Source organism: Mytilus californianus, unplaced genomic scaffold (genome assembly GCF_021869535.1).
Source record: "Mytilus californianus isolate M0D057914Y unplaced genomic scaffold, xbMytCali1.0.p SCAF_6, whole genome shotgun sequence".
Taxonomy (NCBI): Eukaryota; Metazoa; Mollusca; class Bivalvia; order Mytilida; family Mytilidae; genus Mytilus; species Mytilus californianus.
The window spans coordinates 101985195-101999264 of record NW_026262712.1 but is presented as its reverse complement, the minus strand read 5'-3'; the positions used below and the strand labels follow the sequence as shown (position 1 = coordinate 101999264).

Genomic DNA, 14070 nt, shown 5'->3' with positions numbered 1-14070 from the left:
GAACTGTAGAATGGAGTGCCGTTGGAATTTATTAGATTGCTGCTGTGACCATGGAGAAAAGGCTAAAAGTGCTATATTGACCCATATGGGAAAAAACGTCATAGTAATAGTAACATTTTCTTACAAAATTTAAGCTCGATCCATGTTAAATGGTATTGAAATGTCATCTGTCTTTGAAATTTTTAAAATGGCTGCCGTTGCCATGGAAACAGAATAAAAAACATAAAACACCTAGCGATTTGAGGCACAATTCTGTAATCAAGAGGGTGTGCATACGATCAAATTCAAATCTGTGCTGCAAAACATCTGCTGAATATGCTAGAAGAAAACGAATATATAATTTAACGTGCTTCTATTCTATTCTAACCGTGCTTTGAAGAGGAAATCGCCACTGAGAGAGGGAGAAACACTAAGAGCATATATTATTGACATTTCTGCACTTGCATTAAATTACACGTCCGGGAATCAAACACGTGCTTAAATATGCACATTAGATGAAATCAATCAATGAACGTGTAATTAAATTGTACAAAATAAGATACATCTATCGTGTGATATGCGAGCTATTGAAAAACAAAATGAACAGTTATTTTGCCGCTCCGTCAATATATACACATGTTGTCTGTTCCAAGGTCCCCTCTAAAAAGACTATAAATGTGCTGCGCATCACGTGACGCCACGTTCTTCCTCGCGCGATGATCTAGTTTTAGATTAAAAAGAAATCCCAAACTGTGTATAGAACTCAATCTTATTCTACGGGAAGAAAAACAAAATATGCTTGAAATAGCAAATCTAGTTATATATTTGTGATTGCTTGATATAACAATGATTCGTAATCTTTATATTACAACATATTCTGCACAGGATGATCGTACCTTTCCTTTAATTCGTTTCCTATTCCCGATTTTTGATATATGGTTGATTATATATGGTCTTTACGTTTTGAATTTTCCTCACAGTTCGGTATTTTGATTTTACATTTTGTTTTTATATTGTGTCATAAATCAAACTCATTCGTTCATTGTATGTTTACTTGTTTTTGTTTAAATATCTGTTTAATCGAGTTAAGTCATTCAAATTGATATTTTATAGCGTGTCGTAGGTTAGGGTGAAGATTAGCGCCTGTTTAAACGTTTAAAATTGCTGTATTCTTATGCACATGTCCGAAGTCAGGAGCCTGTTGTTCAGTGGTTGTCGTTCATTGAACTGGTCCATAGGTGATTCTCATTTCTCGTTTTTGAAATAGATAAGACCATTGGTGTTCCTGCTTAAATTGTTTTACACTGGTAATTTTGGGGCACTGTGATTTTAGACAGAAATTAATTCACTGAATACACAACACGTCAGGTTAAAGTTGCTTCCAAGCGATTCATTTTATTTCATTTTAATATATTAAACTAATAAAAATACACAAACAATTCAATTTTCAAAGTGTTTTGTTCGATTGATTAATTCTTTAAGTTTATGAAATATTAGCATCATCCGACTGTTGAATTTCTTTGTACAATACAGTTGTTATGTTAATGTAAGGAACTGTTCCAATAGTGTATCTTCTTTCGAATTACATTATACTGTGGACGGTTAAGGAAAGTCATGAAAGGTAGTTTTTTTGTGATCACAGGAACACAGCGCTTTCGAGAAGATTTTTAAAAAAACACCACTACGTAGTTGGATTCTACCAAACTAGATGTTATATTTGTATTGGTACTTTGGATATATCAAGATATAATGAACGATATGTTCGAAGCTCCATATAAAATTTTGATAATAATGCATTCATTATTTTGAATTAAAAACATACAAAGTTAATCTTATTCACCTTTTTCAGACAAAGTCAAATTATCAATCGGCCAGTCCTGTTCAATTTGATAACTAATGGACTCTTCAAAACTGCAGAATATTTGATACGTAGTGGATGGGATGTGAAGAAGGAAGAATGGTTCGATGCCTTTGATGTCTCTAAGCGTACTCCTGAAAATGTCGAAATAAAGTACCGTGTCTATAAACGACATGATATTGAAACGAAAAAAGCAGAATTTCAATCATTCTTGGAGAAAATTGATAGAGGTCCAAAATCCTTAACAGATATATGCAGAAAAGCAATTCGACATCAACTCTTAATGGTTTCAAATGGTTCTGAGATTGAAACAAAAATTTCAGCACTTCCGCTTCCAGCAAAAATCAAACGTTTCATATGTTTGAAAGAATTTATGAACGACGACGAAATTATTCAGATTGAAAGGTATGCTTTTCGTATTATTACTTATAATAACATACTCACAGAAATAGTAGAGCATATATTTAATCGCTGTTTTGTACTTTTGCCTATCCGAAACAGATCATTTCCAGAAGATGACATAACTTCTCTTTACAAGAAAATCCTCCCAACCTTGAATAACTATCGCAAACTGTGAATTGCAATGGGATTAAGACATATTTGTTTTCTAAGAAATCATTCTAGTGTTACATGTATGATTCTTGGGATTATTTTTAAATGTAATAACTCTTTTAATTTGATATTTTATGATTGATTGGAACAGTACCTTATATGGACAACACGACGTGGTTTACATTCTGCTTAACCTCCCCGAGTACCTACGAAAGCCGCCGATTTTATATTGATGTACGTGTTACTTGTCCATTGATTTCAATATGTGAATTTCTTTTTTCTGTTGTGTGTCGTTCCACATATGGAGCAGGATCTGCTTACCCTTCCGGAGCACCTGAAATCTACCCCAGTTTTTGGTGGGGTTCGTGTTGCTGTTTTACCCCTATTTGTGACTTGTTTACCTATTGTGTCTGTTTGTTTTGTTCACAAATCGTTGTCAATATAATGGAATTTGATGCGACTGTCATACAAGTTAGAGGTTTAGCTAGCTTTAAAACCAGGTTTAATCTACCATTTTCTACATAAGAAAATGCCTGTACCAAGTCAGGAATATGACAGTTGTTATCCATTCGTTAGATGTGTTTGAGCTTTTGATTTTGCCATTTGATTAGGGACTTTCCTTTTTGAATTTTCCTCGGAGTTCAGTATTTTTTTTATTTTACTTTTTCCCCCATTCTGTTGTCAGTTTTGCGTTAACTGTTATGAGTATGAACATATTTTCCGCAAACTTTTTTCATATAGTTATGCAACATTACCTAATGTGGTCTCGAATAATGCATTTTCTCTTTAGCAAATTCAGCTGTAATATTTAATTATGATTTATAACAGTGATCTATCTTGTAGAACATTTTCTAAAAGCTTTATAGTAATGTTTTCATGTCATGTCGATATAATTATTAAACGGAGCCACACCAAGGGTTTTCATATCACACTTGAAAATATGTCATGGTGTTCTTTCTCAATCGCATTGTCAATCTTCCTTTGAAAAAATGTGATTTGTTAATATTTAGCTCACCGTGTCCTGAAGGACCCCATGTGAGCTTATGCCATTACTTGGCATCCGTCGTCCGTAGTCTGTCGTTGTCGTCATCCGTCGTCATCGTAAACTATTTCAAGAATTTCTCTTCTGAAACTTCTAGGCCAAATACTTTAAAACTTTGACTGAATGTTCCTTAGGGTATCTTGTTTATAAATTGTATCCGAAATTTTAAATCATCAACAAACATGGCCGTCATGGCTTAAAATAGAACCTAGGGGTAAAATGCAGTTTTTGGCTTATTTCTCAAAAACTAAAGCATTTAAAGCAAATGTTCAATAGATCAAGATCAATCAGCTGTGAAATTTTCAGACGAACCGAACAACCCATTGTTGGATTGCTGCCATTAATTGGTGATTTTAAGGAAATTTTGCAGTTTTTGGTTATTATCTTCAATATTATTATAGATAGAGAGAAATGCAGTAGAGAACAATAATGTTCAGATTAATGAGATCTACAAAAAAGTTGATATGACCAAAGTTTCATTTGACCCCTTAAGGAGTTATTGCTCTTCAAAGACATTTCTACACAATTTGTTCATTATGTTGTATAGTAATAGATGCCCATATAATTTTGTTCTTAAATTACTCCTATATTTGATTTTAAACATTATCTGTTTAGTAGGATCAACTATAAAAATTGGAGTATCTACACAGAGAAAAATCATGTTAGTTTTACCTACCTGATGTTTTTCATTTACTTTTCAAATCATAGCAATCCATGTTTTTATGATGACAGATACTTATTTAGATGTATATGAAATGAATTGTTGTCCTTGTAAATAATTCCTTTAATTGCTGTAACAGATAAAATCGAGACCGGTAATTTATTAATTTTTTTAGAAAAATAAAATTCATAATTATTTTCTTGTTTAAATTCATTGCAAACAAATGCTTGTGCGACAAATAAGAAATTTTACAAACATGATATCCTATAACTAATTAAGCTTGTGAAAGGTATTTGTCCTATTTTGAACACATTGCACAGTTTCCATCCCCTTATAAATATTAATTTGCCCCTTATGACAAATAAAAGTAATATAAGGAAGAGGGGTTAACATATTGCTAACACTTTCAGCAGGGGGAGGGTCATTAATTTTTTCATGGTCATTAAAACATTTTGCCGCAAACCCCGCTCTTCAGTCCGCTCTTCAGAGAGAGATTTAGGCGGGGTGTTGTGTACATTCTCAAATCTCAAGATGCTAGAGTATTTTTTCGGGTACGAAATAGATCGATGGAGAGATGAAAAAAAATAACATATAAATCCTAAATAGTATGGAGCTGTTGAAATACCCGATCATATAAAATAAATGTTCCTTACATGAAGGAAATCTTGCAATTTGATACAACTTCATCTTTTGTCAAAATTTATTATACGTCATCACATGTTCTTTGCACTAGGAATTAATATTAGTTATCAGTTAACATGTATTGTATGTATTCTGCAGTGTACAGCATTGTTTAAAATCAAGATTAAATGGTACTGCATTTTTTTTTCAGAATGGAATCGAGCAGGGTCAATCATGCCCAATATGATTCAGATGGCTTTTATGATGATTATTATAATGATTACTGTTATGATAGTAGTGATTCAGATTAGTAACAAAATAGAAAAGGTTTATATCATACCACATATAGCTGTGAAATGCGAAATTGTAGCAACTAATCTTTTGTGAAATTCAGTTTTATATACACCTTTATAACGGTAAATAATTTGGTGTCTTACTTTTATTCGTACTAAAATATGTATAATTATTTTTATGCTACTGTCTGTTCACTACACGTGAGAAGAAAAACATAATTGGATGTTTCCGTTCAACTATTCGTTATAACACACACAAATTAGGTCAGACTATATGCATTTATAGCTAATTATATGACATGAGTTTTGCTCATTTTTGAAAGCCGCGGGGTGATCTATAATGTTTCTTTCTATGTCATTTGGTCTCTGATGGAGAGTTGTCGCCTTGGCAACTATACCATAGTTTCTTATATTTATATTTTATATATAAGATTAGCACAAAATAGTTGCAATTTGTGATAAAAAGAAGTTTTTATTTTTGGTTAATATATAAATCATAGTTATTTTGTATTTTTCGACTATGTTAACATTTTTCATGATCCCGCCGTAGTGGAGGGAGGATAAATTGTTACCCTTGTCCTAACAGCCTCATTTATGTACAAAATAATGAACTAAAAACAATTATGTTACACAGCAACTAATGACAACCACTGAATTACAGGCTACTGACTTGCGATAGGCACATACATAATAAGACAGTCGTTAAAATCGTTTGAAGGCGCCATTACTCCACCTAACCTTAGACAGTGGTGTAACAGTACAACATAAGATGATAAAATTTGTCTCAATCAAATGATATTAAACTAATACAGAATGCTTATTAACACTAAACAAAAATCATGTTTGAATTTTATCGTTCTTGAGTTATGTCTTTTTATACCGTCTAATGCAAGCGGCGGGGGTATCAGCTGTGTCCAATTGATACATTCTCTAAATATTTTCACTATGTTAGAATAGTCTATATCCCAAAACGTAGTGTTTCTAATTCCGCATTGTACTGTATTGCTTCAAAATTAAATGTTCGTCAAATCCAGATATTAAAACGAGCGTCCTCATTATATTTAATATATTATAATATTAACACAAAATCATTATGTATTTTAATTTTAAATGATTCGCATATTTACAAATACGTGAATGTAATTTATTCATAGGAATTATTTCCTTGGTTTACACTTCCTTAGACAATATCGCCAAAACTACTTTCGGTCTCCTGTTTTATTTAGGTTTTTCCTTTCACGATAAGGAAAGACATTACCGTATTCCTTCTGATTATTATTAGGTCTTTCCACTTTTCCGTGGAAAGATCTATTGGTTTTCTTCTGATTATTATTAGGTCTTTCCACTTTTCTGTGGAAAGACCTATTGTATTTGTTCTGATTATTATTATTTTTTCTCCCGCAAAATTTAGTTATCGCGTAAAATTTTTGTTTCGCAATATTTCGCGAAGATATTTCTTATATAGTATCATACAGTTTATGCGCTTTTTATTTTCACCCATTCTAAAATTTATTTTGTAAGAGTTATCTTCCTATTCACTGTTTATCAAGTGTGTGCATCTCCTTCGTAACAAAAAAAGATATCGACAAAATTCTTTTTCTAAATTAATCGTTACATCCTCAGGAATTTTTGGCTAATTTGGATCGAAGCGATTCGATGAAATTTTAAAGGAGTTATCTTCCTTTACCAAATAAATTTGTCGGTATATTTTTTTAACTCATAAACCGTTAACCGTATAACCCTTGAATCTTTTTATTTGAGGTCCCTCGGTCCTAACTTAGAAAATGAGGTCAAGGTCAAAGGTCAAGGTCAAGTTCTCAGTTTTGACTTTTCCTTGTTTTTGCATTTCCTCAAACACTTTTAAAGATATATATGAAAGAACAAGTGCAAAATGTTCAAAATTTTGATTATGGCTTGTTATCACTTATTTTCAGAAATCTTTTAAGATAGCAACAAAATATGTTTACACAATTATTAGTTGCGACATGTGGTAACACGGAAATCTTAGTTGAAAGGGTACGCAGACATTTAATGGGAGTTTTCGCCCCTTTGATATCTAATATTAACTGAATGGTATTATTACTTATTAACAATATATAGTAGAGACCTAGAGTCTTTTGATTTGAGGTCCTTTTTTCATGACCTTGAAATTGGGGTCATGGTCAAATTTTGATTTTACGTTCTAGATTTTGACCTTTGCTTTAACTTTTAATGTATGCATGATAAAGCTATAGGACTTTGTGCAGTAAGTTGCAAGTCATATGACCTTATAAAAATCAACCGGAAATGACCTTTTGTAAACCGGAAGTAGCTATTTTTTGTACAAATTAAATGTAAAAGTACATAGAACCATATATTTTTGGAATCAGTGTCAAGTTAACTATCAAATGATACAGGAAGTGACATTTTTAAACCGGAAGTAACAAATTATCTCCCTTATTTCAGACAAAAAGTATAAAAACATATATTTTTAAATACAGCGTACAATAAGCTATCATTTTGCACTGGAAATGACATTTTCAACTTGATTTAAAATTTTCATGTCTAAGATATTGTTACGGGTGGAAAGACCTTCAATTGTTCGCTGAACAATTAGATTTTATACGACCGCAAACAAATTTTGCGGTCATATATTGGTATGACGTTGGCGTTGTATTCGTCGGCGTCGTCGTCGGCGTCGTCGTCCGAAGACACATTGGTTTTCGCACAATAACTTTAGTTTAAGTGAATGGATCTCTATGAAATTTTACCATAAGGTTCAATACCACAAAGGAAAGGTAATGATTGATTTTGGGGGTTATGGTACTAGCAGTTGAGGAATTAGGGGCTAAAAAGGGGCCAAAAATAAGCATTTTTGTCATTTCCAGTCAATAACTTGTGTGTTAAGGTATGGATCTCTCTGAAATTTTACCACAAGGTTCCATATCACAAAAGGAATGCTGGGATTGATTTTGGGGGTAATTGCTTCAAATTTTAGGAATTAATGGCCAAAAAAGGGGCAAAAAACAAGCATTTTTCTAGTTACATGACAATAACTTGTGTGTAAGTGTATGGATCTTTCTGAAATTGTACTACAAGGTTCCATATCACAAAGGGAAATTTGGAATTGAGTTTGGGGGTAATTGCCCAAAACATTTAGGAATAAGGGACCAAAAAGGGCTACAAATAAGCATTTTTCTAGTTTCATGACAATAACTTGTGTGTAAGTATATGGATCTCTCTGAAATTGTACTGCAAGGTACCATACCACAAAGGGAAGGCTGGGATTGATTTTGGGGGTAATTGCCCTAAACGTTTAGGAATAAGGGACTAAAAAGGGGCAAAAACAAGCATTTTTCTAGTTTTAGGACAATAACTTGTGTGTAAGTGTATGGATCTTTATGAAATTGTACTACAAGGTTTCATATCACAAAGGGAATGCTGGGTTTGAGTTGGGGGTAATTGCCCTGAACGTTAAGGAATTTGGGGTAAAAAAACAAGCATTTTTTTAGTTTCCAGACAATAACTTGTGTTCAAGTGTATGGATCTCTCTCAAATTGTACTGCAAGGTACCATACCACAAAGGGAAGGCTGGGATTGAGTTTGGGGGTGATGAATCATAAGGGGGTTCAAAAATTTGGGGGTCGGATTTTTTTTCCTATTTCTTTCTATTTGACATTTGTATCCCCTTTTACAATTAATTCGAGTTTCATACAAATATTGTTTCCTGAAAAATCAGGAAGATTATTTATGTAACAAATGGACGATATAATTGAAGTTCAATAATAATATGTCATGCCAAGCACTTTGAAAAATTGCAAATGCAAATGTTCAAAGATATATTCGAAATAAATACACTCCTATTTGTTTTTATTATTAGATATATAGTTTATTTGTACGTACTTTAAGATGGTGTAGAATGAAACAAGTATATAATACCAACAAAAAAACAAACAAATATTTTATTTGCCAATCACAGCGCCCAAAATGAGCAGAATAATTACAATATAATTTTCAAGCGTAAATAAAAAATTGGTTAAACAAAGTACATAACATGATTAATTTTGATTTAATTGATTGATATTAAACATCAAAATAAATGAAAATAGAAATGTGTAATGATAATAACATATGACATGACCAATCGTCTGTAACTCTGGACCCTTTATTGGACAGCACTTATAGCATACTAATAATTAATTAAATGTAAAAATATAACTGACGTAAATGCATATATGATCATATATATCTAACTTCATATGAAGAAATCTAATTCAATATTGTTTTCTTGTTTATATTTAAAACCTCTAGTAATTGACAAATCATTATCAAAATGTTTTTATCTTCATTTCCCATTAGCCAAATAAAAGATTTATTATCAGGTTTTGAAATATTTTTATCTTTACTAAATATTTTGCTTGAAGGGATTTCTTACATTAACCAAAGCTTTACATGTTAAAAGAAAAAGCGTCTCATCTTCTTTTTCCTCATTACAGAGTTTGCATATTCTATTTTCTAGTTTTATATTAAAGTAACGACCCTTTTCTATTTGACGTTTATGAGCTCCAATTCTAAATCTTGTTAAAACACATCTTTGAAGATATGGTAATTTCGATAATTATGGTTCAAAATTAAAGTTTGGTTTGAATAATCGAAGTTCCAAATTTATTTCCAGAGGTCTTATTTTGTCTTTTATCATTAAATAATTCTTTCTTCCATATATTGCTATACTTTAAATATAATTTCTTTTTCAGCATATGTTTAATGTTTGTTTAAGATGAGAGTACTTGATACTCTTGTAAATCAAGAAGTTTTAAGATGGCATTAATACAACTAGTCCAAGAATTCTTCCCATCTTTCGATAATATATTTGTTGTTGTTGGCATGTTACAGAATATCTTCTCCTATTTTCCATTTCTCCTAACAATAGGGGTCGTGCTTGATTTTTATATGAGGAAGACATAATCTTTCATTCAGTTTACTTGGGGTCTGGACCTGGCATATCAGTAATTGCTAGTAGTACTTTGTTAATTTATGTTACCATTATCATTTTGCTTAGTAGTAGTTTATTCTGTTACTTATTCTAACATCGGACTTCATTTAAATTGAGTTTTTTCTGTGCATATTGCTGTGTGTTTGCTTATTCTACATTTGTTAGAGGTATATAAGGGGAGGGTTGAGATCTCACAAAACATATTTTACCCCGCTGCATTTATGTGCCGGTCCCAAGTCAGGAACATCTGGCCTTTATTATTGTGTCTGTCTTTTATCTTGGCCTTTGCTCCTGTGTTTTTTGTCTTGGTTCAGTTATTTGTTTCGGAGTTTAGTATGATGGTCATATTCTTTGAACTAGTTCACATTTTTGTTTAAGGGTGAGCGTAAGCCCGCCGTCAGATGAGGGTTGATTTTCTTGCTATGACCCATTGGTGGCCTTGGGATGTTTTATATTCTTTGGTCGGGTTGTTGTTGTTTTTTTTACACATTCCCCGTTTCCATTCACAACTTTACAATATTGAAGTAATAAAATTAGTTTATTTCTTAGTCAGATTGCTTGTAGATTACTACATGTAATAATGTCATTTAAAGATTGGCGAAAGAGACATTCAAACTCATAAGTCAAAACTAAACTGACAACGCTATGACAAAAAAAGACCACCCCCCCCCCCCCCCCCCTCCCCGAATAAAACAGTATATAAAACATTGCATAGAAAACTAAAGACTAAACATTTCGAACTCTATAATAAACTGGGGGTGGGGGAATTTATGTGCTCTGGATAGGTAAACAGATCATGCATGTGGCACCCTGTAATTACAACCCCAGTGATAAGTTTTATTCAGTAGGTCTCATTCTAGGGAGAGAGGTCACGATTATGGTTACGACAATTTCGAACATCATTCGTCATCTGTGAAACAGATATTCCATAACGATCAACCGAATCGTGATGGTGTCCTTAAAATATTTCGAATGGATGATTCCATCTTCATCACTGGCTACTTCTGGTTTATTACCTTCTTTGTGAGCAGAAACATTCTATCGTGGAAATAATGATAGGAGATGCAAGCCCTGGAATATTGTATCACTTAGAAGATGTGTACCCCATATACAGGCGCTGCAGCAATGTTGCTACAAACAAATGAAAAGTTCACAATTGAGACGCATAAATCACCTTATTATCCAAAAACGTTGTTCTCAACCGACCGCCATTGTCAACATTGACAAATCATGATATGAGGCCGACTCAACTGTATATGATGGATCCTTATTTCAAATGCTCCTTTTCCGCTCACCATAAACATTTGACAAAGAAACGAATATTACGATCTCAAAAATTGAAACAAACATCAAGTTCGGGATTTAACAGGTAATAAAAATGTTATTAAAACTTATAGAAATCATCTTACGAGAAGATTCTTTATCAAACGATAGATAGTGCTCAGCATAATTTATTTAACATTTGTGTCTTTTTTTAATTAACGAAAATTGCAACTCGAAACACATTGCCTACTAATGTACTAAGATATAAAACGTAAACGCACAATGACTTTAATTGAAACTAAATGCACGTCTACTTTGAACTAAAACACTAGAATGTTCATCATATCTAAATCTATAACTCTATCTGTTTCAGACAGTATATCTTATTATATACCTATATGGAGTTATTTTCTTTCAGAACGATCGGCCAGTCTTTCGGAGAATCAACACGGACGATACCAAATGTCAATGAAATATGCTTCAAGGCATAAAATAATGACCTGTAAATTATAATTTACTTAAAACAATTTATTTGTTGATTAATATCGTGTGTTGTTATCAATTGAGAGTTTACTTTTTAATATTTCATCTTTGATAAGTTTACGGCAGAAACAATCCTTCCTCCGTTCATTAGACTGAAATACCAAATATTGTCGTTGATGCTTACTTTTTTACTTTCGAAACAAATAATGTGAAGTTTTGTTTATTTATCGCAATAAATGGACATCATGTGATCTCGATAAAGAACAAAATGAGTAAAATATAAATTGAAATGGAAACAAAATGGAATCAATTCTTTACATAATCCTAATAAGACTTCTTCATCTCATACGTATACAAAACAAAAATCGAATATCAAAAACAGTGAACAGTGAAGGAAAACTCAAATCGGAAAGTACTTAAATAGCATAATCAAAAGCTAAAACTTACAAAGCTAAAAGAAAACAACTGTTATATTCCTGACTTGGTACATGCGTTTCCTTGTGTAGAAAAAAAATTGGTACTCTTGATAGAATTATAAAAAGACTATCACATATATTACCAAAACATAACAAAATTCTAATAGGTCTGTCGCATCTGATTCCAATGGCGTATTTAATAAAAGTATGTCGAATTCGATACCAATAGCATTTTAACCGAATTTCTGTCGCATTTGATATTAATGCCATTTTAACAGAATTGTGATAAGATTGATTGATTGATTGTTGGTTGCTTAATGTCCAGTGGCAAATATTTCATGCATATTCAGGACGATATTGTGATAAGACTGTCACATCTTAAACTAACGATATTCTTAACATCATTATGATAAGACATTGAAATCTAATACCAATAGTCTTATAAACATATCCTGTCAAATCTAATACCAATGATATTCCAAACATAATTCTGATAAGACTGTTGCATCTAACACAAACGGTGCTCTAAACAGAATTCTGATAAGACTCGCATCTAATGTCAATTGCGCCCTAGTAGATTTTTAATACGACTATCTGATCACATCTAAAACCGATGGAACTTTTGTTATATCTTTAAAAATCAATGGTTTTAAACTCAGGTTATTCACCGAATAAAAGTATGATGTTTGTGAATAGCGTCTAGTCTTTACAGAATTCTCAGAAGAGTTTCATATCCTACAGATGTAATATCACCAAATCGTAGCACGTCACATCCGGTTGCATACGAAAAACGGTCGGAAAAAATAATACCTTGAATTTGACAGTTGTAAGAAATTGATCTTGAGTAAAAGGTTTCTGGGTCATAAACATATATATTGGGTGTTTCAAAGCACCACTATTTTTTATTTGGTGTTTCTAGAGAATATTTTGGAAACTTGAGGTTACATGGTTACTAAAGCTTGTACACAGGTAATAATTTGATTGGTTAACTTCCAGTGATGGTAATTTTCTCATATGCAATGAAATGTTTTGTGAAATTTTGTCTATAGTACTGGACAGGATAAAATTTTACTCACAATTCTGCACATTTTTTTTTTATTAGGGATAAGGGACGTATAAATACCCTGCAACGTTCGGGCTTTTCTGCTTTGTATCGATTTAGTCAGTTGAGAGTGCCATTTTCAACTGATTTTTATAGTTTGTATTTATGTTTTGATATATCTTTTTTACCAACGTGCTTTGTCTCTACATAGCCTACATGCCATTTTATTTTTCTTTGTTAAGTTAGTAATTTGTTTTAATAGTGATAAAGATTATAACATAATGTTGACTGCTGTACCCAAATCGTTGTCAATATAATGGATTTTGATGCCACTGTCACAAACATTTTGCTAGCTATAAAACCAGGTTAACACACCATATTCCGATGTGGTTCATAAGTGTTTCTCGTTTCTGGTTATTTATATAGACTGGGCTATCGGTTTTCCTGTTTGAATTGTTTTTGACTTGTCATTTTGGGTCCTTTTATAGCTTGCTGTTCGGTATGAGCATAACACCGTGTTGAAGGCCGAACTTTTGCCCACGATTGTTTTACTTTTTATACATTGTGACTTGTATGGAGAGTTGTCTCTTGTCACTCACACTGAAATGTCTTATTTGTATGTTCTTAAGTAAACCGAACATAAGGTATTTAGTCAATAAAATTCAACACATGTATACCAAAGAACTGAGTGTGTAGCACAATTTCTAAAATGACAAAGTAGGTAAGAAAAAGGCGGAGTACAAACTAAGATTCTTAGAAACAACTTCCAGTAATTAATCACCTGCAAAACGTATACATAAAATAAAAATAATCAGCCAGTTTATAGATAAATCATCTTAAAAATTATCACATCGAGGAATGTAGGAAGGCCATAAAGGCATACCCAAC

The 14070-nt window shown here is 32.2% G+C and overlaps 1 protein-coding gene across 2 annotated transcripts in view; it reads left to right on the top strand.

Annotated features, from left to right (window-relative positions):
- Window positions 1-11735, top strand: part of LOC127705457 (uncharacterized) — a 123197-nt gene extending 111462 nt beyond the window's left edge. The window contains exons 21-23 of one of the 2 annotated variants that reach the window (XM_052209782.1): window positions 1829-2242; window positions 4925-5040; window positions 11660-11735. In XM_052209782.1, coding sequence (XP_052065742.1) covers window positions 1829-2242; window positions 4925-5024 — 514 coding nt within the window. In that variant the 3' untranslated portion in view covers window positions 5025-5040; window positions 11660-11735. Of the gene's footprint in view, window positions 1-1828; window positions 2243-4924; window positions 8867-11659 lie in introns of those variants that run through there. The other variant, XM_052209781.1, reaches the window with a different exon arrangement.
- The last annotated feature ends 2335 nt before the right edge of the window (window positions 11736-14070 follow it).